Source organism: Penicillium oxalicum, chromosome I, assembly GCF_001723175.1.
Source record: "Penicillium oxalicum strain HP7-1 chromosome I, whole genome shotgun sequence".
Lineage (NCBI taxonomy): Eukaryota > Fungi > Ascomycota > Eurotiomycetes > Eurotiales > Aspergillaceae > Penicillium > Penicillium oxalicum.
Window position 1 is genome coordinate 5,726,185 of NC_064650.1, and position 25,990 is coordinate 5,752,174.

Consider the following 25,990-nt stretch of genomic DNA (forward strand, 5'->3'; position numbering starts at 1 on the left):
ATGGTGTCCCGAACGATCTTCCGGAACTCCCGTGTTTCGCTCACGTCTAATAATACTCTGAGCCTGGACAGTCCCGGTCTCACTTGGTCCCATGTCTCGACACCGTACATCCGTACTTCGGTATGAGGGGAGAAGACTCGGTACTCGGTCGATCCAGAGATCCATAGGCATCTACGTTTATCGTCTTTGACTCCGGCCCATCCACCTCTTGCATCCTTTTAGTCTCGGGGATCATGTGAACGGCAGGGTACCGTGACTTTCTTTATAATCGTCTCCCCTCGTTGCGACCCATCCGCGAGGTCGCCTTTGGTCCCTCTCACTGCTGGTCCTCTCAGACGAAAGGTGTGCTCGGTTCTTTCCTCTTGCCTTTCCCAGACTCTCCCTTGCGCTTCACCGTGCGGTCGTGCAGTCATCCTACGACCGGAAAGGTATCGAGGGCAAACTCCTCGAGTGCGGTATCAGATTGCGCCTCTGCCAAGCTTCCCTCTTGGTTCGCTCGGACCCTCCCCTCACAGTATACGGCTCGACACGCTATACTCCTCCACCGAACGAGTCGCACTGCTTGGTATCCTCTGATCCGGTGCGGGACTCCCTACCGTCTCTTCTTTCGGAGATTATTGAACTTTCCAGGTTCGACCCGTCTCGACTCGGTGTGCTTCAATTCGCCTCATTCGAATCTCATCGGCTAGTCTCACTCTCACGGCCAATTTGGGGGCGGCCCTTTCTCTCTCTCTCTCTTCCCCCAGCTACGATTGGCCCCTGGGAGCTTGTCCATCATCAGACAACGCTGATTCCACTTTTTTCCTCCGGGAAGTGTGATCGTCCTCGTCGGATGCTTACAAGTGGTTCGCAATCCCCCTCCTCTGCTGGCGTGATCGCACACTGGTGTCCGACTCTTTTTTTTTGGTCCTCTTCTTCTCCCTCTCATTCTCTCCACTCTCTCCTTTCTTGACAAATCGCAGAGATCTCAGAACTCGTCACCGTCCTGATCAGTTCGTGGGCCGTTACCGATTCCCCCACTCACCTTGGGCGCAACGGTCCATCTACTTTTGGGGATCGTCCTTCACCCGGCGCGCAGTGGGCAGAGTCTCTCATACAGAAGGGCGAGGGAGAATAAAGCAAGAGCAACAAATAACAGTGTTTGAGGAAAAGAAAGGTCAAAAAACAAAAGGCACGACTTTCATCTCATCCCATCCACCCTCTTCGTGCGACTTACCGGTCCCCGATCCACCCACCATGTGGCTTCTGTCGTGGTCATATCTCGCCGCGGTCGCGATCGCATCGTCCATTCCTCTCTCCGTCTCACATGAGCTCCACCTCCCTTATTATCCCGCTACGCATGCCTCTCAACGTTCGAATACCTACTTGGTAAGTCTCGACCCTGTGGATCTTCCGCCACTGCCACAATCTGGAAGGTGCATGGACTGACAGCTCTTCCACAGTCCCTACAATGGTCCGTGACAGATGGCTGTCTCTATGCCAATCATGACCAGGTCTTCCCCCCAACCACGTCGATGCAGATCCGTGCGCCCGAGGTCCAGGGCGAGTCTCGTGTGCCTCTGAACCAGCGTGAGCTGGAATTTACATATTCGCTGAACGCGCGACGTCTCTCCTCCGAAGAGGTGGGCAACACGTCCAAGATTGTGCGCATTCAAGTGGAACTTCAAGACCTTCAGGGCGCTCCCGTCACGCACGATGTGGTGGTCCTGGATCTCCTCGCCCACCCGGACGGCAGTCAACGCATCACCCGCCTCCGAATCGAGCCCGGGATGGGCCATCGCATGCACGGGAATCGCCCCTGGCACATGACCTTCTGGCAGAGTCAATCCTCCAAATCCAACCCCGAATCCGTCTCGCCAGAGGGTCCAGCATCCAAGACGGTCCCCGACCGGCCCGCTCCCGCCACCATCGACGACACCACCGAAGGAACCTCCGTGGGGTTCATCTTCTCTCCCTACTGGTCCCCTTCCACCTCCTACAACTCCCATCGAGGGCACGGCCACCGACGACCGCCCCATCCAGCTCGTCCCTTCATGCACATTGTGCGACCCGTCATTCTCCCCGCCGTCCTGGGCGCCACGGCCGGTCTGGTGGCCTGTCTGGTGGGCTTTGTTATTGGCCATCTATGCATGTCGCTGGCGGCTCGTCTGGGACTGCGCCGACCCGGATCCTCAGGACCACCCGCAACAGTTGATGTGGAACAAGGCTCACTCGGAGAAAAGCTTCCGATCATCTTGGAGGTCTGCGAATCTGAAGAGGACTCGGATTGATTTGGGGCGATCGGTAATTGGTGTGGGAGGATTTCAGTAGATGCGATTTGATGGGAGACACGGTATTTTGTATGGCATTCTGGGAGGCAACGGCGTTGATCGGTTGGGATGATACCTTATTTCGTTTTGGGCGGTTGTTTTTTTTCTCTCTCTCTCTCACACACACACACCCTTTCTTTTTGTGTCTCCGCTACATGTCTCTTTCCATCGTTGGTGCATTTGTGGTGCGTTGCGCCCAACTCGACATTCTCTCGAGCATCTCTCGCCTTTTCTTTGTCTTTGTCTTTGATCCGCACCCCTCCCTTTCCTTCATGATTTTAAGGGTACCTACTATTGACCAGATGGTGTGGGGATGATGGACACTTTTCTTATTCGATCTCATTCAACTCTCTTTTTCGGGTCGACGCAGACGATTTCTCGGACATTCCATTCTCAAGGTTCGATGGGTATTTTTTTCCCATAGGCAATGGTCTCGGCGTGGCTCACCTCGAATGGATCGTGGGGAGACCATCGAGTCAGCCGGCTGGAGAGATAAATATATTCTACCTATCCGTCTCTCTTCGGCCCCCCCCATCTTGGCCAACCGAAACACACGGGTGCACCTACCTATCCAGCAATCTTGAAACACAAATGGCAAGATTGAACATACACATTACGTGGGGAACGATCCCGATCGATTTTGCCTGAACGACCGAGCACCATTTAGGTTCGGGTTCGGGTATATCCACCCATCCAAGAACGACGGGCTTTTATGGCTGTCATTTGTGAGCCACGCCCTTTTGCCTCGAATACGTGCAATGCCGCTCGAGTATGGTAGACCCTTCGTTTCAAATTAGTTCATGAGATGTAAATAGCGATATGTTTTCAACAAGCAAGGCCGGCTGGCCCAATGGCAAGGCGCTTGACTACGAATCAAGAGATTGCAGGTTCGACCCCTGCGTCGGTCAACACTTTTTGCCATTCGAACAATGACATGTCTCCTACGTACTGCATCGTGGAAGTTGATCTTTTTTTTCCAATTCCTTAGCGCTTGCAATGGCTGTCCAGGTCCCCCAAGCACACTTGGTAGTCTTTTCTTTTCTTTCTTTTCTCCTCCTTGCAGCCATGTGAGCCGAAACTGGACATCCTTGGATGTGGGTGGGAGAGGAGGAACAACCTCGGGATAGGAGATTCGATTTGATAATCCATAATCCATAAAAGATAACACCAAACTTGGGAAAGTCAGCCAGCATACATGGTCATACTATGTACCTACCTAGTACCCACGCAAGGACAGGTAGTTGTTGACTGGTATCTTTTGAGAAACAAGAAACAAAACACACACACGCGCGCGCGCGTGGGGTGTAGTGTGTCTTGTGTAGAGTGTAGAACTCCGATAGATTGTTGATCGCCCTCTACCTCAACCTCGACCTCTCATCGATTCGTCCCGTCTCTCGGTAGCTCGGCGTCGGGTCAAGAGGTGTTGGTCATTCCATCTTCTCTCGCTTGTGCGGCACTTTGATCGATCGCCTCCCACTTCGATAAATCCTCCGGATGTAGTTTTCTAGGGAAAAACTCCTCGAGTAAAGCCCGGCCCATGCCAGAGTACTTCTTTTCCATCTCCAGCAAAGTATCCATCACCTTGGTTCGACCCAGGACCTCGACAAAGTCGAGGTGAATACCAAAGTTTTCCGGGCGTCGGGATCCGCCCGCGACAAAGACATTTTGTATAATACCGATCCCCCCCACCGCGAGAAGGTACCAGGTATGATCCTTGACGCCACTTGCAGTGATCAGGAGGAGAACCCATAACAGAGCAAGGACCAGCAGCGTCAGCCGGGTTAGAGCATTGGTGGAGGCTTCAATGTTCGTCTGTCCGGCGGCCAGATCTTCGAGGTTCAAACCATGCCCGTTACCCACGATGATGATCACATGCTGTGAGCCATTCCCCCGAGTGAGGATATATGTCCCCTTGGCTTGAGTGCGACAGGCCCATTTCTCCTTTTTCCACTGGGGTAGATACCCCGTCGCCAGAGCGAGAATGTTACCGCAGACTGTGATCAATAGGATCCCCCAATCGTCGAAGAGACCACACGGTATCGCGGCGATACCAAGCTGTACCGCCATGGTGAAGATTCCACTCCAGTATACAAAGTCGCGCTGGGCGACGCCCAATCGCTGCGTCTTGCTGGGCTCGTAAATGGTCGCAATCAGACCGGCGCGAGTTGGTCGCTTGGCTAGTGGTCTGGATCGTTTCAGCTCCGTCCACTTCTCGTCTAAGAGGCATTGAGCTTTTTCTTTGGTGGCGGGGTGACTCCATTGATCGAAATCGCGCATCATCCGGCCAAGAATCCAGCTTGAATTGTCCCGAGTGAATCCGTTTCGGCCATTGATCACCTTGCATTTGCAATCGGGATCTGGGGGCATGAGTTTATTCTCACCCACCGCGGAGACCAGCGCAGTCACGGAATAAGCGACCCATCCTATTTTTTTCGAACGCGAAAAAAAGAAAGAAAAAAAGAATCAATTCAAGGTGAACCATAAGTAGCTCGCAAGAATCTCTCCTGATTCTTGCCCCCTCCTTTTTCTTTCTTTCTCTGTCTCGCGGAATAAAATGGATGTTGGTAGTAGATACCTCTCTACCGTCCCATACCAAATGAAAAGGTGACCGGAGTTAGTCCACTGCCGGCGAGCTGGGCCAGTGCACGAGCGATAATCTCGCCGCCCAGAATCAGGAGCACCGAAAAGACATCTCCCGGGTGAAGCCACTGGGACTTGAATTCGTCAGAAATCGAACGAGAGGAAAGGAGTGACTCGCGAGTCATCAAGGTTGAGAGGAAGGGGGCCATTGAAGTCGGTGCGATGAGGAGGGGAGCATGAAAGGCGAAGATGAAGGTGGGAGAGACGGCCGATCAGCCGCAGTAAGCGTGAAGAGCATGGAGGGTGGGAAGACTGGGGTCTTTTTTTTTTTGGCAGACACTTGCCCCCACCAAGAGGCCAGCAGTACGGGAAATTGTACAAACGTCAGAGCTGAATCAAACCTCAATTTGTAAGCCAAGAAGTACGTAGTTTGTCTCTTCCGTTGATCACGGCCGTTTGGCCAGTAAGCGAGTAATGTGCTGTTCAGAGAGCTCTGGCGTGGGCGACCTCGCGCGACCTCAGAGCCAGGAGTCCAGCACTCATCTCGCTTCCTGTTTGTCTCCAGTGAGAACCCTCTGCACGTGGAGGGGAAGGGAATCAAAGACACCCGGAGTCCCACTGTCTTTAGAAGTGGGCTTAGGCGGTACAGTAGAACGCACGAATGGGGGAAGCTGGGTGAAGAGATGAGAAGTGGCTGGACGAGGCAATTCGTCCGATGATCTTTCTAATCGACCATGTGACTGCCGAAGGCCCAACCCACCGAAAGACCACACAGATGTAGACGCTAAAGCAAAAGCAAAGCAAAAGTCAAGGCCGTGGATGTGCCAAGCTGGACCTCAATTCTCGGCGAAACAAGTAGAGCCAATCATTCTCAGCCCCAGCCTCAGCTGAAGTCAGTGTGCAAAAGTACGTTGGGATATTTGACGGTTCATTTTGCCCAAGCTGAGATGACAGGGCTGGTGCTTGCGCCTTGGCTAAGATCTGGCTGGATGGAGTGGGCAGCACCCACTTCTTCCTCTCCCCGTCATCTTGATTGCCGGGAGGCTAACGTGTATCATTCTAGATCAAAGCGCATTGCTCCCACGGATACTCACAGAGCCAGAAATGCGGGGCCTTCTGGCTTCATCTTAAGCCTAGATTGAGTCCTGTGTGTTGTCTGTCCAACATTCATCCGGAGTGGTATCGATGAACCCCACCTAAACGGACAATCAGACTCGAAAGTCATTTAAGCTCTCTGGGTCCTCACGGGAGGCGTGGGGCTTTTGGCTGTGTCGGACAAGATGAAGGATGCGGAGCGTCAAGCACAATCAACTTCAGAGTCAACCCGACAGCACATCAAAGCTGTTCTTATCCAGAACTGGGTGGGATCTAAGCGAGCTCTCCTCGCGTCTCTGAACGAATTTCGCTACTGGAAGACGGAGCAGGTATCTGATCTCTTCCGACTACTCCCTCCGACAGGCGCGGCCCATGGAGAACGAAAGCTCTACCCTCTCGGTCCGGTATTTCGACCCCCGCCAGATGGGATGAGACGATGGATCGAGCTCGGCGGCAAGATTCTGATGTTGGCTGCCATCGATGGGCTTGTCCTGCTCTTTTCACCTTTTTTTCTCCTCGCTTCCAAGGAAGAGCGAGCAAAGGCTACCAGCGGGTTGTCGACCTTACACACCGAACTGGTTTCAAGTTCGTTATTTATCAAGGCCCCGTTGTCGATGATAGAGAAGGCTGGAAAGACCCAACGGGCGCTGTGCGTCAACAAGAGCGGTCGATTCCGGTTGATGAGCAGTGGATACGCAGCAATCTCCCACGTGTGGATGGAGACGATGGGTTATGAATATCAAAATGTGAAGGCGAATCAGGATGATCGAGGGCTTAACCGTCACCACTTTCAGCGCATCATGGCACAAGTAGAGAAATCAGGCGTCGAGTGGGTGTGGTTTGACCTTCTCAGCATTCCAAAGGGTACTTGCGACACCACCAAGCGAATCAAAACCATGATCGTCAACAGCCTGCAGAAAGTGTATCGAAATGCCGACATGGTCGTCGTCTTGGATGCGCTCACCTTGCAGCTGAATTCGGAAGACCCGCTGATTGCCGCATCGATTCTTTCATGCGGGGCCTGGCTGTCGCGAGTCTGGACATATCAGGAAGCAAAACTCGCTCGCCAGGTGAAAATCATCACGGCCGGGCGACACCCGATCGACTTTCAGGAGATGGTGGTTGCACTTAAAGTGGCCGAGCAGCAGGATCCTCTACGGTGGCATGAAATACGCCTCACCTTCGACAGACTGCTCCCACACTGGGATTTGGGCGTTTCGCTTCCAGATATTGCACTCTCATGCACTCATCGGGCAACAGAGAATGATAAAGACTACGCAAAGGCATTCTTTGCGTGTCTGAATCTAACCTGGACCCAGGGCTGGAGCTACGAGGACGGTATGATGGAGATTCTTCACTCGAGACCGCAGGATGCCACTCGGCTGGCTTTCATGCATGGTCCTCGAGGCCTCCCGGCTCCATTCTCATGGGCACCACGATCCCTCGCGCATCTTCAGGGCAAGATCCATGGTGGATTACAGTTCAGGCCAGAGTCCAATGGGCTCCAGGGATATTGCCATACGGCCCGTGTGTGTAAGTTACTGGGCCATTTTGTATCAGAGTCTTTGCAAGGGGTGGTGTGTAATCTCGTAGTGCTCGACAAAAACCAGAGGGAAGTCCAGATTCAGATCTCGCTCTATCCCGGACAGCCAGGGCCCGACATAGAAAACTGGATGTCCAGGACCATTCCAGACGGAAAGGCGAGACTGTTGAGCTGCGACCCAATGGTTCAGTTAGAGTTTTGCCACGTTGCTTTGCTGGTGGAACAGGAGAAAGGGTTGGATGATGAATTCGCTTTTGAGGACCTCGATGCGAGAGGAAGAGTCGTAGGAAGTGCCGTCATCAATCACGGATCAGTGGATTCGGCTGAAGTTCGATGGTGTTTGCAATGAGACCGAGAAGGAGGAAGGGGGTCTGTAACTTCTCATCTCTTGTCCACGTGCAGTGTGATCACGGGATCATCTGCGTTTGCTATCCTTTGTTTGCAGTCTCTGCTTTGATGTACAGAACATGATGCTTGCGATCCGGCATATTAGCATACGTAATGTAGAGCAAGTTCAATTTTTCTTTCCTCTTCCCGATGCGACTTCATGCACTCCACACCCGCAGTGTCCACGGGTCCACTGTCTACAGTTTCTTCTTTACACGATGCTGCTCAGGCTGCAAACCTACTGTTTCCACCAGATTTGTCCAAAGAAGAGCAGGTGCCTTGGTTACAATTTAGTAGAGTGCCGTGGATGTGGACCTGGACCGGCCTCTTTTTGAACAATGTTGATGAATTTTAGATTAAGAATGATGTATGTCGTCCCCAAATCTCGGAACGGAACGCCATGAGGATGTCTCCTCCCCCGTGTCCCTTTCGAAGGGCGGATCTCTTTCGTCACGAGTCACGACCCGCACGACCGCCGGCTTGGTTTGAGTTGGCTGGGAAACACGGATTGAATCGCCTGATCGGGCTACTGGGGCTTGAAGAATATCGGTGAGATCATGACTGTGGCGGTGCCCCGCCACGATTTCCTCGTCACTGCCACATTGACCGGGAAAAAAAAATCAGAGTTTATTTACCGACTCGGGTCAATTCCACTAAGTAGGCAGGCAGATACTTCGGAGTACGCAGAGTTGTAAGAAAAGGAGATCGGGATGAAGATGGTCCCGCCTGGTCAAGGTTCTCAACCATGGATCAGCTGTGGGCTTCTCGATTATTTTCTACGTGTTGAGGACAATGCGTTGTGTAGTCATTCACAGTGCGGGTCTCTAGTTAAGTTCCACATGCACTACTAACGCAGTCCTCACAGATCCATTTCGAGAGGTAGAGTATATCTCAGTAGCATTTAGCGATGCGGGCAGGGCAAAAGTGGCCGTGGAGCGGTGGCTGGTGATTTTTGGACGGAGAAGAATTAAGCAAAGAAGAGCGAACCAGTATCACCATCGGGTCGGCTAGATTGACCGCGGAATCCAGCGTGCCGTTCGAAATCGCGGACTTGGTCTGGGAGACGGCCAGCGATCTCCGCCACTCGAGACTGCGACCGGAGCATCCTCGGGAGTGGCTCACCGGCTGAGTGGCTACAGATGAGGGATTTGGATCCCTCAACCACCTGATCGAAGAAATTCAGGTGAGACCGAGCGATGATTCGCTCGTGCGACGGCCCTGGAGGTGGGTGGTGCTGGCCCTCTGCCAACCGACGTGGCTGGGAGCATCTAGATGACCTGTCGAAAGCTTCGACCCCATGTGTGATAATCTGTTAGAGATTGGCAGACAATCATCCCCTGGAGCTTAGAACGCCACCAACCCGGCCGGGTTGGTGGAAAGGCCGAGGAGGAGTGTCATGGCAATTTTGGTGGGGGAAAACTAAAGGGAGGGAAAGGAAATCAACAATCTATCATGCTGAACGCCACGAACACGGATTCGCAGCAATGACGCATGCAATTGAGTTTGAGAGGGTCGAGATGGCCATTTTCCAGGGCAATGACATCGAGGGTAGCGCATCACCGCCTTCACGGCGTGATGCACCCTGCGTACTCATAGTCATACACTCTGGAAGTGCACGAATAAGAAAAAAGTAAATACTCCTCCAATACCATAGTACCTCTCGTAGAAAAGTAACCTTCAGAGCAGTGTCAGTCAACAGGAAAAATCAAGAAAGAAAAAAGAAAGAAAGAAAATGCTAGTCCGTCGAGTTCTGCTCTCTCTCTCTGCTTTGGCCTTTTTGCGCTCGAGGCTCCACTGGGGTATTAGCTCCTTCCAATCAAGTGGCACAACGCACCAGCATCAACAATCCACCTCCACTCGCTTTAGTTCCACTGGAGCATCAAAGCTCCTCCGAACGAGCTGGCTCACTCGTCAATCCCTGATCAAACCCAAAACCAGATCGTGGGCCCTCTTCCAGGGCTGAGAAAGTTGGCTCAGTCGGGGGAACCCCTGCGATGAGAATGACTTCATCATCACTCTCGATTGTTGCTGCCTTCCCATTCAATCCCTGAATGAGATGGCTGCACCCGAGCCCAAGCTTGTTTTCTTCCCCTTTGCCCCCGGTCGATGTGGCTGAAAAGAGAGTCGGATGCAGGTCCAGTAGACGGCCGCACAGGCGCAGTTGGGCAGCTCAAGCCGCCTCGATAGCAATCGTAGAGGGACTTCCCATTCACGTCCAGGCTCCTGGCTCCAGGCGCTGGATGTCCTATCATCACAGTGATAGTCGATCACGAATGAGACGAACGGCTGAGCGCCTCATGGGTCACCACCGCAGACTGCTGCTCCACATGGCCGATCAGCGTGGCTGGGGAGGGGGAGTTTCCGAGGGTGGAGAGTGGATGCGAGCCCACGCTTCGTCGGCAACATAGTGCAGCACGCAGCACACACAGCACACAAGACACAGCAACCAACACTGGATCGCATCACATCCCACTGCATCATATAGAATCTGAAGGCTATGGGCCCTAAAGGGCAGGGCGCCGGGCCGGTTCTTGCTACCCATTCAGGCCAACGCAGAGCTCGGTCTTCGGTGATCCAACCACATCGCAGCCTGTGGTGATGGTGACTCCATTTCTTTTCCTTTCTTTTTCTCTCTCTCTCTCTCTCGCTGCACCAACCATTTTAGCTTCAAGAGAGGGCCCCACTCCAGGCAAAATGGAAAGATGGCGAGAGGCTGGATAATGGGGGAAAACAGCCGAAAATCGTCAGTTGCTCAGTTGTGGAGATTGGAGATTGGAAATTGAAATTGAGAAAGAGGGAAGGTGGGACAGTGGCCACTGGACGGTGACCAGGCTACGTGCAGATCGGGGTTTGTTTGGGTTTGGAATGGTGGACATACGCTTGTTGTACCCAAGCTTTGTATCTCCTCTACTTCCTGCCTCTCCCAGAATACTTAATAACAGTCCCCAATCCCCCCCGTCATTGATTCTTCTCTCTCCCTCATATCCAGTCACTCACGAGTAATCTTAATTTGAACCTCACCTGCTCATCCCACGCTTCCTCCATCAATCCACCCTACTTCCACTCTCAACCCATCACAATGAAGTCCGTTTCCGGTGTTGCTTTCGCCCTCCTGGCCGCGACCTCCCTGGTCGCCGCCGAAATGTCCAGCCAGGACTGCGCTGTATGTGCTTCCCCTTTCTAGTATTGAGTCGCACCCACGATATCACCCTCTGGATGCCTGGGTGCAGCCGCTACTGCATTCATTCATGGGTATAGAAGGTTGACCGAGTCTCGATGCCAGCAAATGTGTATCAGCAACATGAACAATAAGGCCCAGGAGCTGGGATGCAGCTCTGACGACAAGTCTTGCCTGTGCAATAAGATGGATTACATGTATGGTGTCCGCGACTGTACTGCTGAGGCTTGCCCCGAGTACAACGTCGACTCTGTGCTCCAAATGGCTTTGTCTGGCTGTCCCGGTATGTTTTCTTGATGAAATCTTAGTACCTCCTCCGTTATCCAGTCCATCGAGGGTTTCCACCGCTCATACATCTTTCTTCTCAGCTGGCTCTGGCTTCGGCTACGGTACTGGCGCTACCGGCACTGGTGCCTCTGGCAACGGCGCTTCCAGCACCTCTGCCTCGAGCTCCACAACTCCCACTAGCTCTGATAGCAGTTCTGCTAGCACTGAGTCTGGGGACATGACTTCTACCAGTATGGGTATGGGTGCTGGTGCCGGTGGTGTTGGCTCGTCCACCATTGTCACTTCGGGAACTGCGACAAACACCGCGACCAACACTTTCACCAACACCGTGACCGAGACTCTGACCGACGCCTCCGGAAGCCCAACTGCTACCCTCACTCAGACCCTGACCGGCACTGCGACCGGCACTGCGACGGGTATCGTATCTGGCACCTCGACCATGACTGATGCTGTATGTGTTCACTACGATGCCTTCATTTCTTCCCTCTAGTTTGCAACCATACTAACGCGTCTTTTAGTCTACTGGCAGCGGCACCACCCTCACCACCATGACCATGACCTCCGGCACTATGGTCTCCACCTCCGTCAGCACCATCAGTGGCTCGAACTCCGACTCCAATGCGCAGAGCACCAGTGCTGGCGACAACAGCGCTCCGGCCAGCAGCACCAGCTCCGGTGCCGCCTACCCCATGGCCACCGTTGGCTCTGGTGCTATGGGTGTTCTGGGCTTGGCTGCTATGCTCATTCTGTAAGCGGATGGACTGTTTTGTGGCTTACCCTTATGACGAACGAACCCCGGAGGAAATACCCTCCCTCTTGTACTTTTTTTTGACCCCTGCATTACTATGCTCCGCTGTGGTTGGGTTTATAAACCTTTCACGCGATCACGATCACTCATTTTACGAAGAATGCTGTAATGTCGACCGACTCAAGATACATTTAATGAAGTCATGCTCCACCAAAGGCACGTGCCATGGGGCCTTTTACATGTGATTTAGGGTTTCTGCCCATCAATGATCTGTAGTACACTTCCATTATCTCTGTAGCATGGCGATGATCTCGAGCATAGGAAACTTTGGAGCGCTGCATACATGTAGTATCATCCCCGAATTGATGTAAATATGGCATTGGATTGTATCAATTCCTGTGGTTTACCGACAAGCCGACGTCTTGAGCAGGTTGAGATTTTGAAGTGATATTTCCATGTTTCCACGAGGCCGAAAGTCGCGCCCGTACGCTTTCTCCCGTTCATCCGGGCTTGGCGGGGTCACAATGGGTGACGGACGGTGTTTGGTGCCCCCATTGACAGATATATCTCAATTGTGTACACGAGGTAATTGCGGACGAAATTATGAGAATCAGTTACATTCAATGACCGGTTTATCTGGTAACAAGGGGGATTCTGTTGTGGGTCGAGAGATTGCTCCTTGTCTTTACCCGAGTCCATTGCAGTGACTGGTCCTTGACAGTGTGAAGGGCAGTCATGAGCCACGTCCGAGCCGGAAACTCAGATTCTCCGATCCCCGAGCCTCGGCTCAAGCGCAGTTGTCCGGGGGAAATCTGCCCCAGGGTGACCGACGCCGCCCGTTCGGCTTCGGTCCGCATTACGCAGACCAAGAATCTTCTCTCGACGGATATTTTTTTTTTCTAGCTTCGTCCAGTTTGTTTTTTGTAATTTCCCTGGCTCTACCGGTGGCTTCATTTCTTCTTTAGCCTCTGCTTCTCCCCATTTCAGGCCTCTTCTTCGAGTCTTCGTGCCCTCATCCCCAACCACCTACTCGTCCCGAGCTTCTTCCTCCGCGTGCTCGCGCTCACACCCCCGCAGACCTCCTTTGGACCGCCCACCTGCAGACTCTCTTTCTCCCCCCACCTCCTGTTCACCTGCTACTCTCTCCTTCGTCTTCCCCTCTACGCTCTTCACTTCTTCACTCGCAGCAACCATGTCGTCCTCGTCAACCTCCCCGCAGGAGATCAAGGAGGAGGTCAAGAAGGTCCTCGATGTCAAGCCTGTGAACCAGACCATTCAGCAGATTCGCTCGCTCGCAGCCGGTGCGGCGGGAGGTCTGTGTGCGGTCGTGGTGGGACACCCCTTTGACCTGGTCAAGGTCCGTCTGCAGACCGCCGAGAAGGGCGTGTACGCGGGTGCCATGGATGTGGTCCGGAAAACCATCGCTCGCGAGGGTCTGGCTCGTGTACGTTCTTTCTCCAACTGCCGTTGATGCGACAGCAGCAGCAACTACAACAACAAGGGATCATGAGACTGACCGGGCGCGTGACGTATGACAGGGTCTCTATGCTGGTGTGTCTGCTCCTCTCGTGGGAGTGACTCCAATGTGTAAGTGACCTTTCCATGGCCATAGAACCAATGATGGAAGACGCTAATCAACCATTTTCCTCCATATGTATACAGTCGCTGTGAGCTTCTGGGTATGTATCTGATTGTTTCACCGTGATTTCACACCAGACGAAGCTGGTCCGAGTTCTATTTTCTTTATGGGGGAATCCACTCCGTTCTAATCCGACTCCCTTCGCAGGGCTACGACGTGGGCAAGAGCCTCGTGGAGAAGGTTTCGACCGTGCCGGTGGTTCACGGCACCCCCCAGTACTCCATTGGGCAAATCTCTGCCGCCGGTTTCTTCTCTGCCATCCCCATGACCCTGATCACCGCACCCTTTGAGCGCGTCAAGGTCCTCCTGCAGATCCAGGGCCAGAACCCGCCTCCGCCGGGCCAGAAGCCCAAGTACTCCGGTGGTGTCGACGTGGTCCGTCAATTGTACAAGGAAGGCGGTCTTCGCAGTGTCTTCCGCGGCAGTGCCATGACGTTGGCTCGTGACGGACCCGGTTCGGCCGCCTACTTTGCTGCCTACGAGTACATCAAGCGAACGCTCACCCCCAAGGATGCTGAGGGCAACGTGACCGGCGAGCTCTCGCTGACGGCGGTGGTGGCGGCGGGTGGTGCCGCCGGTATTGCCATGTGGATTCCCGTCTTCCCCGTGGACACCATCAAGTCTCGCCTGCAAAGTGCTCCTGGCAAGCCCACCATCGGCGGCACCGTCCGCACGATATACGCCAGCGGTGGCTTCAAGGCCTTCTTCCCTGGATTCGGTCCTGCCCTGGCCCGTGCCGTTCCCGCGAATGCGGCGACTTTGTATGTTTCCCAAAAATCCCCTCTCTCCATGTTTCTGGTCTGAGAAAGCAGACTAACCCATTCCCTCTTTCGATGTTTAGCTTGGGTGTCGAACTCGCCCACAAGGCCATGAAGTCGATGTTCGACTAGAGAGTTCCAACCGTCCCGTGTCCAACCATAATGTCGTGTGTACATACTTCTTGAATCACCTCCTCCATTGCAACTATCGACTCAGCATTCGCCCTGTCATATATCCCTTCTTGGACAGATGGACCTGTTTTTTTTATTTTTATTTTGGGAATTTTCCGTCGGTCTCGGTTTCACATGAGATTGGATTTGACGGTCGTTGTGAACCAGCTCTTTCGCGGAATGACCTTCGCAGTATTATAGCTGATGACCCCTGTCGATACATCGACATTTCTTTTGGACTTGATTCCTCCCCGTATCCTCTATGCTTGAGTTGTGGCGGCCCTCTGTGTTTCTTTCCTTTTTTGTCTCCTATAGACTGGGTGCACCCGTGCACTATACCGAAGATTGCATTCCAATTTCAGATACATGGTTGTTGTTATGATCTAATCCTGGGAAACGGGGGTGTCTGACACCGCGATACGCATTCCTGCTCTGGGGGAGGAGTATAGAAAAGTACAGATGATATCTCCCTCGAGTTGATAAGATTCTTCTAAAACGAGACAGCATGGCTGATTGGTCCCTATCGAGGGAAGAGGGAAGGAAGGTGGAGGGGAGTAAATGAAAACCTCTCGTGACTTTCCACTCTTCTTTCACAAATTCAGTAGTCACTCGCCTGCGTCTCTGTCCGCACCCGCGCATAAGGTCTCTGAGCTTCAAGTTGCTCCCGACTGAACCAGTTACCATGGAATCCATACGGGACCCGTTGCGGCAGCACAATCTTCGTCACGACACTGGTCATATCTCGCGCATCGATGATCCACAACTCACTCTTCGCGTGATCGCCGGCTTGTCCCTCCGCATCGAGTTGGGACTCGTCAAACATCAGGGTTAAGAGGTAGCCGTCATCTTCGGAATGTGCGTCCTCTCGTGGCACGAATTGAGGTTCCTGCGCGTACCAGCCGGGCGGGGCTTGGAAGATTTTGATCGGATCTTCCGTGTCTCGGCTGGAAAGAACCTCGTCTATGCTTCGATTGTCGACGCAGCCCTCGATTGGCTGGGGTGGCTGTGCCATCCCGCGCTGGATCAGCGTAAGGACGTCGACTTTGACGAGACAGTCGACTTTCATCGGTTCGCCGGTTTCTGCGCCAAAGATGGCGTCACGCGAGGAGCAGCCGAAGACGAAGCGGGCACCGGTGGGTGGGGCGGTGGGAGAAATAGTGGGCATTTCGAGGGGGATCGAGGACAGGGCCCATTGATGGGTGATCATGTTCTGACTGCGGTCGGAGAGAGAGAAGCGATAATAGTACATTTTGCTGTCGCTCAATTCGGCATTGGTAGGCTCGATAGCGCCCATAGAGTGCAGCATGTTCCCGTTGGTGTAGCGGCAGGCGACCATGCTGACGGCCTCGGTGGGAGAGCTTTTCGAGTCGGGTAGGATGGATGCCGGCTCATCCCAGGTGGTTGCAGTATGGAAGATGAAGCATGGATCTGTTTCGAACCAGCGGACCTGTTCAGGATGTCGTCGCGGAAAGATTCCGAATCGTGACGGAGAGTCCCGATCAAAGTGGATGATCGGCCGTCCACGAAGCATATTGATGGGATCGAGTGTCACCGGGAGATCCATGATCACAGTGTGATTTTGGGAAACTCCAAAGTCGTGCATCAGTTTCGGAATCGAGACTCCCGGAACTGGAGCATACAACACCGGAACCAGGGACCTGCCCGAGTCAGACTTGGGAATCAGAGAGTACCACACAAAGGGAGGCAGAAACGACGCTTGGAACGAGATGAGATCTCCCGTGGTTGGATCAACGTGAGGCTAGATTTGCGCATAGTTAGTGCACAGATTCCCCTATGAATTGATCAGGCTATTACAAAAAGAGGGCAGGTCACCTACATGCGCCGTCGTCCAATCTCTCAAAAAGCCAAAGGGTCCATTACAGCCAAATGCGTCTTGTTCCTCCGAGTAGGATTTCCCCTCATTGAGTGCAGAATGTCCGTTAAACCAGCCGATGGTATCCAGACCGGGCAGTTGCACCCTCATCGGGGGACCCGTCTGACATGTAGCCAACGCGCGCTTGTCATGATAGAGGATCGCCGTGTTCGCAACGCTGATTTTGCGAACAGGGTGTTTATCCGGGCTGATGAACGACCACGCAATCAGTGCCAGAAACCGGCAAAGTTTGAAGAATGTCGAAATCGTGGATCTGAATGGATGCGCCAAGGTCGCAATGCTGGGTAGAATGGGAGATCGGAGATTTGGCATGGATCTGGCGCCGAGGTAAAGATCCGTCAAGATGTATCGGTTCACGAAGCAGGGCTCGACTTTTTGGGGTTGGTTCGTGATGCGAAACCAGATGCCACTCAGCATCCCATCTCCGTCGAACATGTGCACATCCTCGGACAGGTGATTTCCAAAGCTTGGATTACCGCCGTTTCGCACATACTGGCCGCCGTGAAGCTCGGCAGGAATTGTGCCCGAGAAGGTACATGGCGTGATGGGGAACTGTCGATGAACAGGCGCAAAGTTTCCAGTGAGGCATCTACAGAGAGGTCTGGTTTAGTCCACCTACCCGAGATTCAAGCGCTGCCCACGTGCGCCATCTAAAGATAAGAGGACATACCGGTGTCTCGTCGGTGCAAAGGGTTTGCGTGCCTCCGTCATGATCGGCACTCACTCTCTCTGTGTATCCTTGTCTCGCGCACACTCATATTCGCGTGAATCACTACCAAAGACGTCGCTGATGTTGACAAGGAAATCATTGAAGTGTCTTGCTTGCGACCCTCCTCCAGCATCGAGGCACGGTACTCGTGCAAGGGACTGTGACAGGGACGGGGACGGGCTTTGAGACATGCCGAGGAACCAACATCTCCGACGGGCGGAGCAACTTGACAAGATCGCGGGACGCGATGTGACGTCACAGATCTGAGTAGCTGCGGGGTCTAGACTTCAAGCAAGCTTCCCTTTTTGGCATGCCCTGCTGTATTGTCAATCCCACAAGATTCTTTTCACTTGTATTGATCAAGTAACTTTACGATACCAGTACATAATACAATACAGTGTTGAAAGTGGATCTCCTACGATACATTTCTACTTTCACGTGTCAAAGCGAGTCATGAATGGAACCTGGCGCTTTATCCACTGACGAAAACGTCCTCAAAGGGGGGGGGGGGCGACCTAACTCGTCTGAGATGAGAATGGATCTCGAAAAAAGGGGAATGAAACAGAATGGGAGAAGGAATCAAGGGCCTGCAATTTTCCCTCCCTCGAGCACGGGCGTAGTTGGGTCAAGACTCGAAAGTAAGGTGCCTTTACGCGGTTCTGTCGAGGACTGAACTACCCCAAACTTGTTTTTGTTGCTTGTTCCTGGCATTGCGGGCATTGATCAAGATGTTCAAAAAAGGAAAAGGAAAAAGGAAAAAAGGAAAAAAGAGCAGCTCTGCCCCCAATTAACAATCTAGTATATAACTGTGCACGAGTCAATCATTATAGCAAAGGCCATGTAGACAGGGAAAAAAAAGGGTCAACAGTCAAATTAAACGATGGGATCCGAGTCATTGGTTTGGACCACTGGGAACTTCAGCCATCAGATAACAGGCTCGGCACGACCGGCCGACAAGGCGGTGGACTTGCACTGTCGAGTAAGCGATTCATGGAAAAACCAGCCGAGGCGAATTATGTAAACTGCGATTCCTGGTCATGAATTAGGTGAAACGACACACAACCCCGGCCAAAGCGGACACTCTTAGTGCTGAAGCGTTGTCGCAAAGATACTGTAGAATAATAATCTCTGAGACAAATAAAGCATCGAGTTCGCTCGGTCGTTTGCAGGATTCATCCGCAGCGGGCACTGCCAAATCGGGACGTTCTGTATAGGAATGGCAAGGGTTTGGTGTACAATACAAGATCGTGTTACGGTACTGCCCGGTATTTCCGAGCCATGTACCATAACAGGTAATCGATTCACATGAGCGAACGATCACGCCAATAGCCAGCTACCGCGGTCAAATAATCAGAGGGATCTTGTTTTGATCGGAGAGAGAAAAAAAGGGAAGCATTCGCTGCAGAGTACGCAAGCACAGCTCGATATATCGTTGGAGATCTCGGTCAACCTGACAAAGCAGATTCAAAACTGAACCGACACAGTTGCGATGGATACAACAAGGAGAAGAAAGAAGGTGGTTGTTATTGGTGAGTTGGATGACTCGAACAACTACATTTTGGGAGGTTCAAGATCAGGCTCATATTGGCGTGTTCCCCAGGGGCTGGAGTGGGTGGCATCGCAACCGCGGCCAGGTTAGCACAGTGTGGACTGGATGTCTCCGTCTACGAGAAGAATGACTTTGTGGGAGGAAAATGTAGCAGTATAATGCAAAACGGATACGTGAGTTCAATGAGTTGCATTGCCATCGCCGCTGCTAACCTCATGTGCTCAGCGCTTCGATCGTGGCCCGTCTCTCCTGCTCATGACTGAGGTCTTTGAGGAGACATATCGACACCTGGGGACTTCCATGTCATCAGAAGGCGTCGAGTTGCTCAAGTGTGATCCGAACTGCAACTTCTGGTTTCCCGACGGACAGTGTTTTACCACATCGACCGATATTGCCCGAATGAAGAACCAACTGGAGAAGCTGGATGGTCAACATGGGTTCCAAAGTTTTCTGTCCTTTCTCGAGGAGTCGCATCACCACTACCAACAAAGCATCCCGCATGTGCTGAACAAGGACTTTGCCAATTACTTTGCACTCTTGCGACCCGGATTTTTGCGCTACTTATTCAAACTGCATCCTTTCCACACAGTCTGGCAGCGTGTGTCACATTTCTTCCAGCCTCATCAGTTGCGACAAGTCTTCAGTCTTGCAAGCATGTACCTCGGCATGTCGCCATTTGATACACCGGGGACGTACACTCTTCTTCAATACACGGAGCTGACTGCTGGGATATGGTATCCCCGTGGGGGATTTAATCGAGTAAGTTCCAGGTCGTTGCTGACGCGGTTCCGACTTTTGCATTTTGACTGATCCATCCTTCGTGTAGATCGCGAGAACGCTAGTGGACGTCGGTGAAAGATTGGGTGTCAAGTATCATCTCTCGCAGCCTGTCAAGAGTGTGTCGATATCATCGGATAAGAAAGCTCGAGGAATCACATTGGACGCGGACGAGATCATTGAAGCCGACGCAGTCGTGGTGAACGCTGACCTCCTCTATGCCTACGAAGAGCTCTTCCCCTCACACCAGTCCAAGCCTGATGTGACCAGGGAAAAAGAGGATGTATCCTGCAGCGCCATTACCTTCTACTGGTCCATGTCCCAACGGATCCCACAGCTGGAGTCTCACAACATGTTCGTGGGACAACCGAGTGGGGAGCAATTCCCCGACGTGTACTGGAACCGAGATCGTGAAACCATGCCCTCCTTCTACGTCCATGTGCCATCTCGCACCGATCCGTCCGCCGCACCGGAGGGCAAAGATACCGTGATGGCACTAGTGCTGGTCGAGAACGTGGATATGTCGAAGACGACGCAAGAGAACCACCTGGACAGCCTCATCGCCGCCACACGCCAGTATGTCCTATCGTCGATGCAAAGTCGCCTCGGCGTGGATCTCCGCGACTTCATCGAGCATGAGACGCTACATTCACCAACCACTTGGCATCAGATGTTCAACTCGCATCGCGGCTCGGTGTTTGGACTCAATCACGACTTCTTCAATATTCTCTCTTTCCGGCCCCACACCAAACATGACGTCATTGACGGTGTGTACTTTGTGGGCGCGAGTACGCATCCCGGCGCGGGTGTGCCCACCTGCCTGTCGGGCGCAAAAATTACCGCCGAACGGATCTTGCGCGACTTGGACATTCCGATCGCCTGGGAGGGCGATGCGATCCGACCTCAGAAGGAAGCGGCCAAAGCCACCGTGGTGGAACCCTCAGGGGCGTGGAAAGGACTTGCGCTCGTGTCTGCGGTACTGGGGATTGTTGCCGTCTGGCGAGCGTGAGGAGAGAGGAGAGAGAGACCTTGCTGTGAAGTGGGAGTGGCACCCTGGCAGCCTGGCCCGGTGTCGATGATTTCCTTGTTGAGAGATGGACAAAAACCACACACCTTGGATGTCGTGGTAGTCATCCCCCATCACTTGTCGCTTTTACCACGTTGAATAGAAGGCAGACCGAATCGAGGGACAGGACCTATTGACTTGGCGCGTATGGGACTGATGAGGTATTGGGTCGGTCAGGGTGATGACTTGGTCGACCAGAATCCAAAAGCCGAGAATACGCCCGCATTCGGGTTTGCAGCCAATTCGCTCGAGGCCGCAGTGTTGCGGTACGGTCGCCAGTCGCAACCGCAGTCACCGACTCACCAGTCTCATGTATATGCCTAGAGCCAACAATTGGACTCGGCTCACCACCTCACCACTCGGTGGATCACGACGCCTGTCTGGACCTGCTGTGGTACTTGGTCCAGGGACCAGGCTCAGCGCTAGACATGCAGCTCAAATGTTAAACCTGCTTTGCGCCAGCAGTGGAGCCGGTAAGGTTCGATCGATCGGTGTAAGACTGCCCCAGTCGGTATTGTCAATACATAAGCTTAAATATTGCGATCAGAGATCCGGCGTCGTCTCCGCACACTCCAGCGTCGAGACGGGAGCCTGTCAGGCCCTCGCCATTTGAAATTATTTGCCGCATATGCAGTTGTTCCCACCGTGGGCTGGCTTTTCTGCTAGAGAGATATATACACCCTGAGAAAGTAGTGCGCCAACATGGAAAGCGTGGGTGGTACGTCAGTGGTAGCGAGAGCTTGCCCATGCACCTGCACCTGCACTGCTCTGGATGAGAGCTACGAAGAAGAATGGAGCTAGCACCCGAAGCCGGATGAGTGTACCGTAGCGCTGCAGCACTACTCCGCCAGGGAGGACCAGCTCCACTGGAGACGACCGATGCACGATTCAGTTCGGGAGTAAAGTACAGTCTGCTGTATACTTACATACGATCCCTGGAATTTGATACTGTAATGCGTAATCATTCTGGCTTTACATTACATGAACAACCTGTACTGCCAGTGTGGGCATATTATTATTATTGAGAGCCATTTGCGCCAGTCCTCCCCTCCCCGAGGACAAAATCCACCAGCGACAAGCTCCAAAGGATGGCCGAGGGGCCATGGAAGAAAAAGAGCGAACACAACGGAGAGACAATTGATTCTGCTCGGATGTTTGACGGAATTATTCGGACTGTATTGGCTTCCGAAAATGCGACAGCTGCGTAGCTTTTCTTTTCTTTTCTTTTTTCATTAATGTTTTTTTCCCTTTCACTTATTCTTCGAAGTTCTTACCCTTCTTGGTCCAACCTGGGGGTCCTCTTAGTATTGTAATAAACTGTCCGTGGTAAGTGTGAATACTGGTTAGACTCTCTGGGTAAGATGGTTACCTATACATCATGTAATATGAATTATTCCTTTTTATCTTTTGGTCTTTTTATTTTGGTTTAATCCACTCTCGCCTGGGACTCGTACAGGGCTTTAGCATCCCTATCCCGCAAGAAACCGGACGAGCAAGTTTCGGTCCAGCCTGACGATAAGAAGTCGTAGGTAGTCAGCAATTCACGGAGCCTGGGGGATCCTCTTTTTTTCAACAAAGACAAAGGTCGGAACGAAGACCGTCGACTACCTTCCAGTTTCCTCTGGCTCGCATTCTTAACTTTGACATGCTACTTGCACCTTGAGCTCACCGGCACTATTCAACGGGTTCGACAGTGTGATTCACGATGGGTTATGATTATTGGATGGTGTGAGTCGTCTCTTCCAACGGACAAGCTTGCTGAAGCGATCACGACAGCGTCCAAGTCTTGGTCAAACCCAAATTCTCTCGATTTCCCATGAAACTGATCGTGTCCTCCGTTTCTGCAGGCATTTGACGTGGACAATTCCCCCTGCGGCGTTGTTCACGGTGGCATATTGGCCCTTTTTTACACGACTAGAGATTTGGAAGATTGTCATTTTGATCAATGTATGTCGATGAGCTTGCGCAGTTGGTTGTTTTTTTTTTTCTTTTTTCTTTCCTTTTCTCAGTTTCCCACTCCTCTCTCTGTCTCTTTTTATTTTTGGCGGCATTCAATGTTATGCGATCCGAGCTTTGGCTGCTCGCAATCTTCACTTTCATCCCTGCGGTGCGGAGTCGCGACCCTTGACTGACTCGCGATTCAGGTTGCTGTCTATGCCACGATACCGTGGGATTCATTCTTGATCCGCAATCGGATCTGGACATATCCAGCCGATGCGGTGGTGGGATGGACTCTATTCGACATCCCCATTGAGGAGCTGTTTTTCTTCGTGATTCAGACGTACTGCACCAGTCTGCTGTACACGATTCTCACCAAGCACTTGGTCCTTCCGTCCTTTTTGCTGGACCGCTCCAAGCCCTGGGCGAAGAATGTGGGCTCCGCCGCCATCATTGCCGGAATCGGCTTCGGTGCTCTCTGTATCATGACGAAGAGTAGTCTGACCTATATGGGCCTGATTTTGAGTTGGGCGTTGTCGGTCATCTTGTTCCAATGGTGAGAGAATCCGAAAGAAAAAATGGGCAAGTACGGAGGGGCGATAATCACAGACACACTGACACGTCATCGATTCTAGGTCTCTCTGCGGGAGCTTCTTACTTTCTTTCCCCAAGAAACAGATTTTCATGTCCATTTTGATCCCAACAGTCTATCTCTGGATGGTCGATCGCCTGTCCTTGCAGCGTGGAACGTGGGTGATTGAAAAGGGCACCAAATTAGACATTCAATTCTGGGGGTTCCTGGACATCGAGTAAGTGTTGCGCCCCCGAAACCGTTCCCGGTATTGTCAAATACCCGCGAACCTTCCCCCCTACCAAAATACTGACCCCCCGAACAGAGAAGCTACCTTCTTTTTACTGAGCAATGTGATGGTGGTCCTGGGCATGGTCACCATGGACCATGCCATCGCTCTGGCCCAGTATGATGTGGTGACCTCCGACTCCCCTGGTCGGTCACTGCCGTCTCTGGGCAAGATGGCCTGGTCGTACATGGCTCAGCGGCGGAAGCCCCTCGACGAGGGTTTTTTAGACGGGCTTTGCGCCGCAGTGACGGAGCTGTCGCGCAAAAGCCAGAGTATGTATCTCGGTAGCGCCATGTTCCAAGATGGACTCCGAGTGGATCTGATCTTTTTGTGAGTGATGAGTTTGAACGGCGGAGACCGCCCGATGAGAACAACCAGGGATCCGCTGCTAATCCTCTTGACCCAGGTATTCTTTCTGTCGTGTGATTGACGACTTGGTCGATGAGGCACCCTCGCGGGAAAAAGCCCAGGAGAGCATCAAGGAGGCTTCTCAAGTGTTGCATTGGCGCTTCTCCGAAAAGAGCCCGAAGAAGCCTCTGTACGATTATCTTCAAGCGGATATGGATCGCAAACAAGCTCTCAAGGCGTCACCCTTGCTGCACTCCATCGCTTTGCTGCCGGCCTCGCGCCTGAGCCTCGGCCCGCTGCTCGAACTCCTGTCGGGATTCGTCATGGATCTAGGATTCTCCTTTGAAAAGCAGGAGTACCCCATCGAGACCGAGGAGGATCTGGAGGTCTACGCACAGCGTGTGGCCGGCACCGTTGCCGCGGGACTCTTGGAATTGGTGTTCAGCCATACCGACGTGCAATACAGTCCGGACAAGCAGGAGGAGATCATCCAGGCCGGTCAGCAGATGGGCAAGGCTCTCCAATATGTCAACATTGCGCGTGATATCAAACGTGATGCCGCGATCAAGCGTGTCTACATCCCCACCGTCTGGCTGAAGACGAAAAACCTCACCCCCACTGACGTGGTGACCAACCCCGATAACCCTGCCCTGGCCACCTTTGAGGACCGGATGCTCCTCAAAGCCGACCACGCGTACCAGATGAGCGTCCAGGCGATCGATCAGCTCCCCAAGGACGTGCGCGGCCCCATCAAGACCACCATCGAGAGCTACATGATGATCGGCCAGATGGTCCGTAAAGCGCGACGGGAGTCGACCAAAATCGAGGGCAAGCTCAAGGTGCCGTTGTGGCGGAGGTTGAAGTTGGCTTGGTCGGCCATGTACGTTAATCACTAGGCGGGGTGGAATTCGTTGGAGAAGCTTTCCTTTTGTTTTGTTTTATTTCTCTTCTAGTCTATGATTGTGAGCGGTTTTTGTTATGGGACCGAATCGTTTCTTCCCCATTTATGTTTCTCTTCCGTTTTTTTTTGATGTGTTTCTCCGCCGAGGCATTTGGCAGCGTCTGTCGATGAGGTTTCCACACCTGAGTGGTTTACATGCCTGTACTACCAGCATGAATTTTGAATAATTGCACTACATCACCTCTCTGGGTGATTGATGGATGAAATCATCGTCACTTTTTCCCTAAGCGGAACAAATCCTGAGGGGATCATGCCGAATCTCCTGGTGCCACTTGACCGTCATGTTGACTCCACCATCAGACTGGGATCAGTAAACAGGTCACGCATTAAATGGGATTAAAATAAATAAAATATCCACAATCATAGAATGTACCAGAACTCTACGCGAGTCCATTGATAAATTTAAACAATGCACACCCCACACCACCGTCCCCCCCCTCAAGACCCAGGCGATCGGGTACGATGGGACCAACGATCGGGGAAAGGGAACAGGTTCAACATCGGAATAACCAACGGAGCTCAGATGCTCTACACGGACTCCAACGCCGACGGAAAGGAGGCGCACTGCTCAGCCCACTCCGATCGGCGTGATGCTCTTCCGATTGACGTGTGTCGGGAGTGTCAAAGTGGGGGGGGGGGGGAAGAGAAAGGAAGGATCAGGGAACGGGATGACGTGAATCAAGGCATTCGGCTCACGGGCAGCCTCCTCCATTGCGATCTGCCCCATGAAAGTGTCTGACGAGAAAGTGAATCGAGACCTAAGCTTCGAGCATCAGACGAAGAGAGAAGAAAGAAGAGGAGGCGCCCGGCGCATGGATGAGGGGGAAGGACCTTGGACTCTTCCTCCACCAGCTGCAAGGGCCAAAGACCCAAAAAGGAATGGGGGAGTCCACTCGGCTCTCACAGAGAAAAAGACATGGAAAAAAAAACCACACCCATCTTGGTACCGATGTGAGATAAGTTTTTTTTTTGTGGACTCTTGATTCCTGCCCTTCTGATTAGTGCCAAACCTGAGATCTTATCCCGAACGGGGCTCAATTGGGCTTCTGTCAGCCCGTGGCAGGTGAAGGGTTGACTTGCAAGGAAGCATCAACGAGAGTGGAGAGGGCCGATGCTTTCTCACTTCCGCGATCGATGGACTCGGCAAGTCGGCGGAGTGGAACTGGGACGCCGCGGGTCGGGTACCTTACTG

The 25,990-nt window shown here is 52.7% G+C and overlaps 9 protein-coding genes and 1 non-coding gene across 10 annotated transcripts; 7 read left to right on the forward strand and 3 right to left on the reverse strand.

Moving 5' to 3' along the window:
* Positions 1 to 1,236: 1,236 nt before the first annotated feature.
* POX_a01886 (uncharacterized protein) lies at positions 1,237 to 2,270 on the forward strand (the record flags this gene model as incomplete). Its single annotated transcript, XM_050110810.1, has 2 exons — positions 1,237 to 1,368; positions 1,443 to 2,270. 2 exons carry the CDS (start codon positions 1,237 to 1,239, stop codon positions 2,268 to 2,270), a joined length of 960 nt encoding a protein of 319 aa, XP_049974578.1.
* Positions 2,271 to 3,145: 875 nt separating this feature from the next.
* On the forward strand, positions 3,146 to 3,217 carry POX_tR023. The gene has a single exon. It is a non-coding gene; the product is annotated as a tRNA-Arg (tRNA).
* A 505-nt stretch (positions 3,218 to 3,722) lies between these two features.
* POX_a01887 (uncharacterized protein) lies at positions 3,723 to 5,098 on the reverse strand (the record flags this gene model as incomplete). The annotated part of the gene is made up of 2 exons (XM_050110811.1): positions 3,723 to 4,732; positions 4,903 to 5,098. 2 exons carry the CDS (start codon positions 5,096 to 5,098, stop codon positions 3,723 to 3,725), a joined length of 1,206 nt encoding a protein of 401 aa, XP_049974579.1.
* Positions 5,099 to 6,169: 1,071 nt separating this feature from the next.
* Positions 6,170 to 7,876, forward strand: POX_a01888 (uncharacterized protein; the record flags this gene model as incomplete). The annotated part of the gene is made up of 1 exon (XM_050110812.1): positions 6,170 to 7,876. One exon carries the CDS (start codon positions 6,170 to 6,172, stop codon positions 7,874 to 7,876), a length of 1,707 nt encoding a protein of 568 aa, XP_049974580.1.
* A 1,005-nt stretch (positions 7,877 to 8,881) lies between these two features.
* Positions 8,882 to 9,312, reverse strand: POX_a01889 (uncharacterized protein; the record flags this gene model as incomplete). The annotated part of the gene is made up of 2 exons (XM_050110813.1): positions 8,882 to 9,182; positions 9,275 to 9,312. The coding sequence occupies 2 exons, from the start codon at positions 9,310 to 9,312 to the stop codon at positions 8,882 to 8,884; spliced, it is 339 nt and encodes a 112-aa protein (XP_049974581.1).
* A 1,681-nt stretch (positions 9,313 to 10,993) lies between these two features.
* POX_a01890 (GPI-anchored CFEM domain protein A) lies at positions 10,994 to 12,132 on the forward strand (the record flags this gene model as incomplete). Its single annotated transcript, XM_050110814.1, has 4 exons — positions 10,994 to 11,077; positions 11,198 to 11,375; positions 11,461 to 11,831; positions 11,899 to 12,132. The coding sequence occupies 4 exons, from the start codon at positions 10,994 to 10,996 to the stop codon at positions 12,130 to 12,132; spliced, it is 867 nt and encodes a 288-aa protein (XP_049974582.1).
* A 1,188-nt stretch (positions 12,133 to 13,320) lies between these two features.
* Positions 13,321 to 14,657, forward strand: POX_a01891 (Mitochondrial carnitine carrier; the record flags this gene model as incomplete). The annotated part of the gene is made up of 5 exons (XM_050110815.1): positions 13,321 to 13,572; positions 13,667 to 13,715; positions 13,791 to 13,807; positions 13,915 to 14,528; positions 14,609 to 14,657. The coding sequence occupies 5 exons, from the start codon at positions 13,321 to 13,323 to the stop codon at positions 14,655 to 14,657; spliced, it is 981 nt and encodes a 326-aa protein (XP_049974583.1).
* A 637-nt stretch (positions 14,658 to 15,294) lies between these two features.
* On the reverse strand, positions 15,295 to 17,301 carry POX_a01892 (uncharacterized protein; the record flags this gene model as incomplete). The annotated part of the gene is made up of 3 exons (XM_050110816.1): positions 15,295 to 16,455; positions 16,534 to 17,179; positions 17,261 to 17,301. The coding sequence occupies 3 exons, from the start codon at positions 17,299 to 17,301 to the stop codon at positions 15,295 to 15,297; spliced, it is 1,848 nt and encodes a 615-aa protein (XP_049974584.1).
* Positions 17,302 to 18,788: 1,487 nt separating this feature from the next.
* On the forward strand, positions 18,789 to 20,634 carry POX_a01893 (Phytoene desaturase; the record flags this gene model as incomplete). Its single annotated transcript, XM_050110817.1, has 4 exons — positions 18,789 to 18,828; positions 18,900 to 19,021; positions 19,074 to 19,607; positions 19,675 to 20,634. 4 exons carry the CDS (start codon positions 18,789 to 18,791, stop codon positions 20,632 to 20,634), a joined length of 1,656 nt encoding a protein of 551 aa, XP_049974585.1.
* Positions 20,635 to 22,396: 1,762 nt separating this feature from the next.
* POX_a01894 (Bifunctional lycopene cyclase/phytoene synthase) lies at positions 22,397 to 24,733 on the forward strand (the record flags this gene model as incomplete). The annotated part of the gene is made up of 6 exons (XM_050110818.1): positions 22,397 to 22,419; positions 22,539 to 22,638; positions 22,836 to 23,185; positions 23,265 to 23,438; positions 23,526 to 23,819; positions 23,896 to 24,733. The coding sequence occupies 6 exons, from the start codon at positions 22,397 to 22,399 to the stop codon at positions 24,731 to 24,733; spliced, it is 1,779 nt and encodes a 592-aa protein (XP_049974586.1).
* Between the last annotated feature and the right edge of the window lie 1,257 nt (positions 24,734 to 25,990).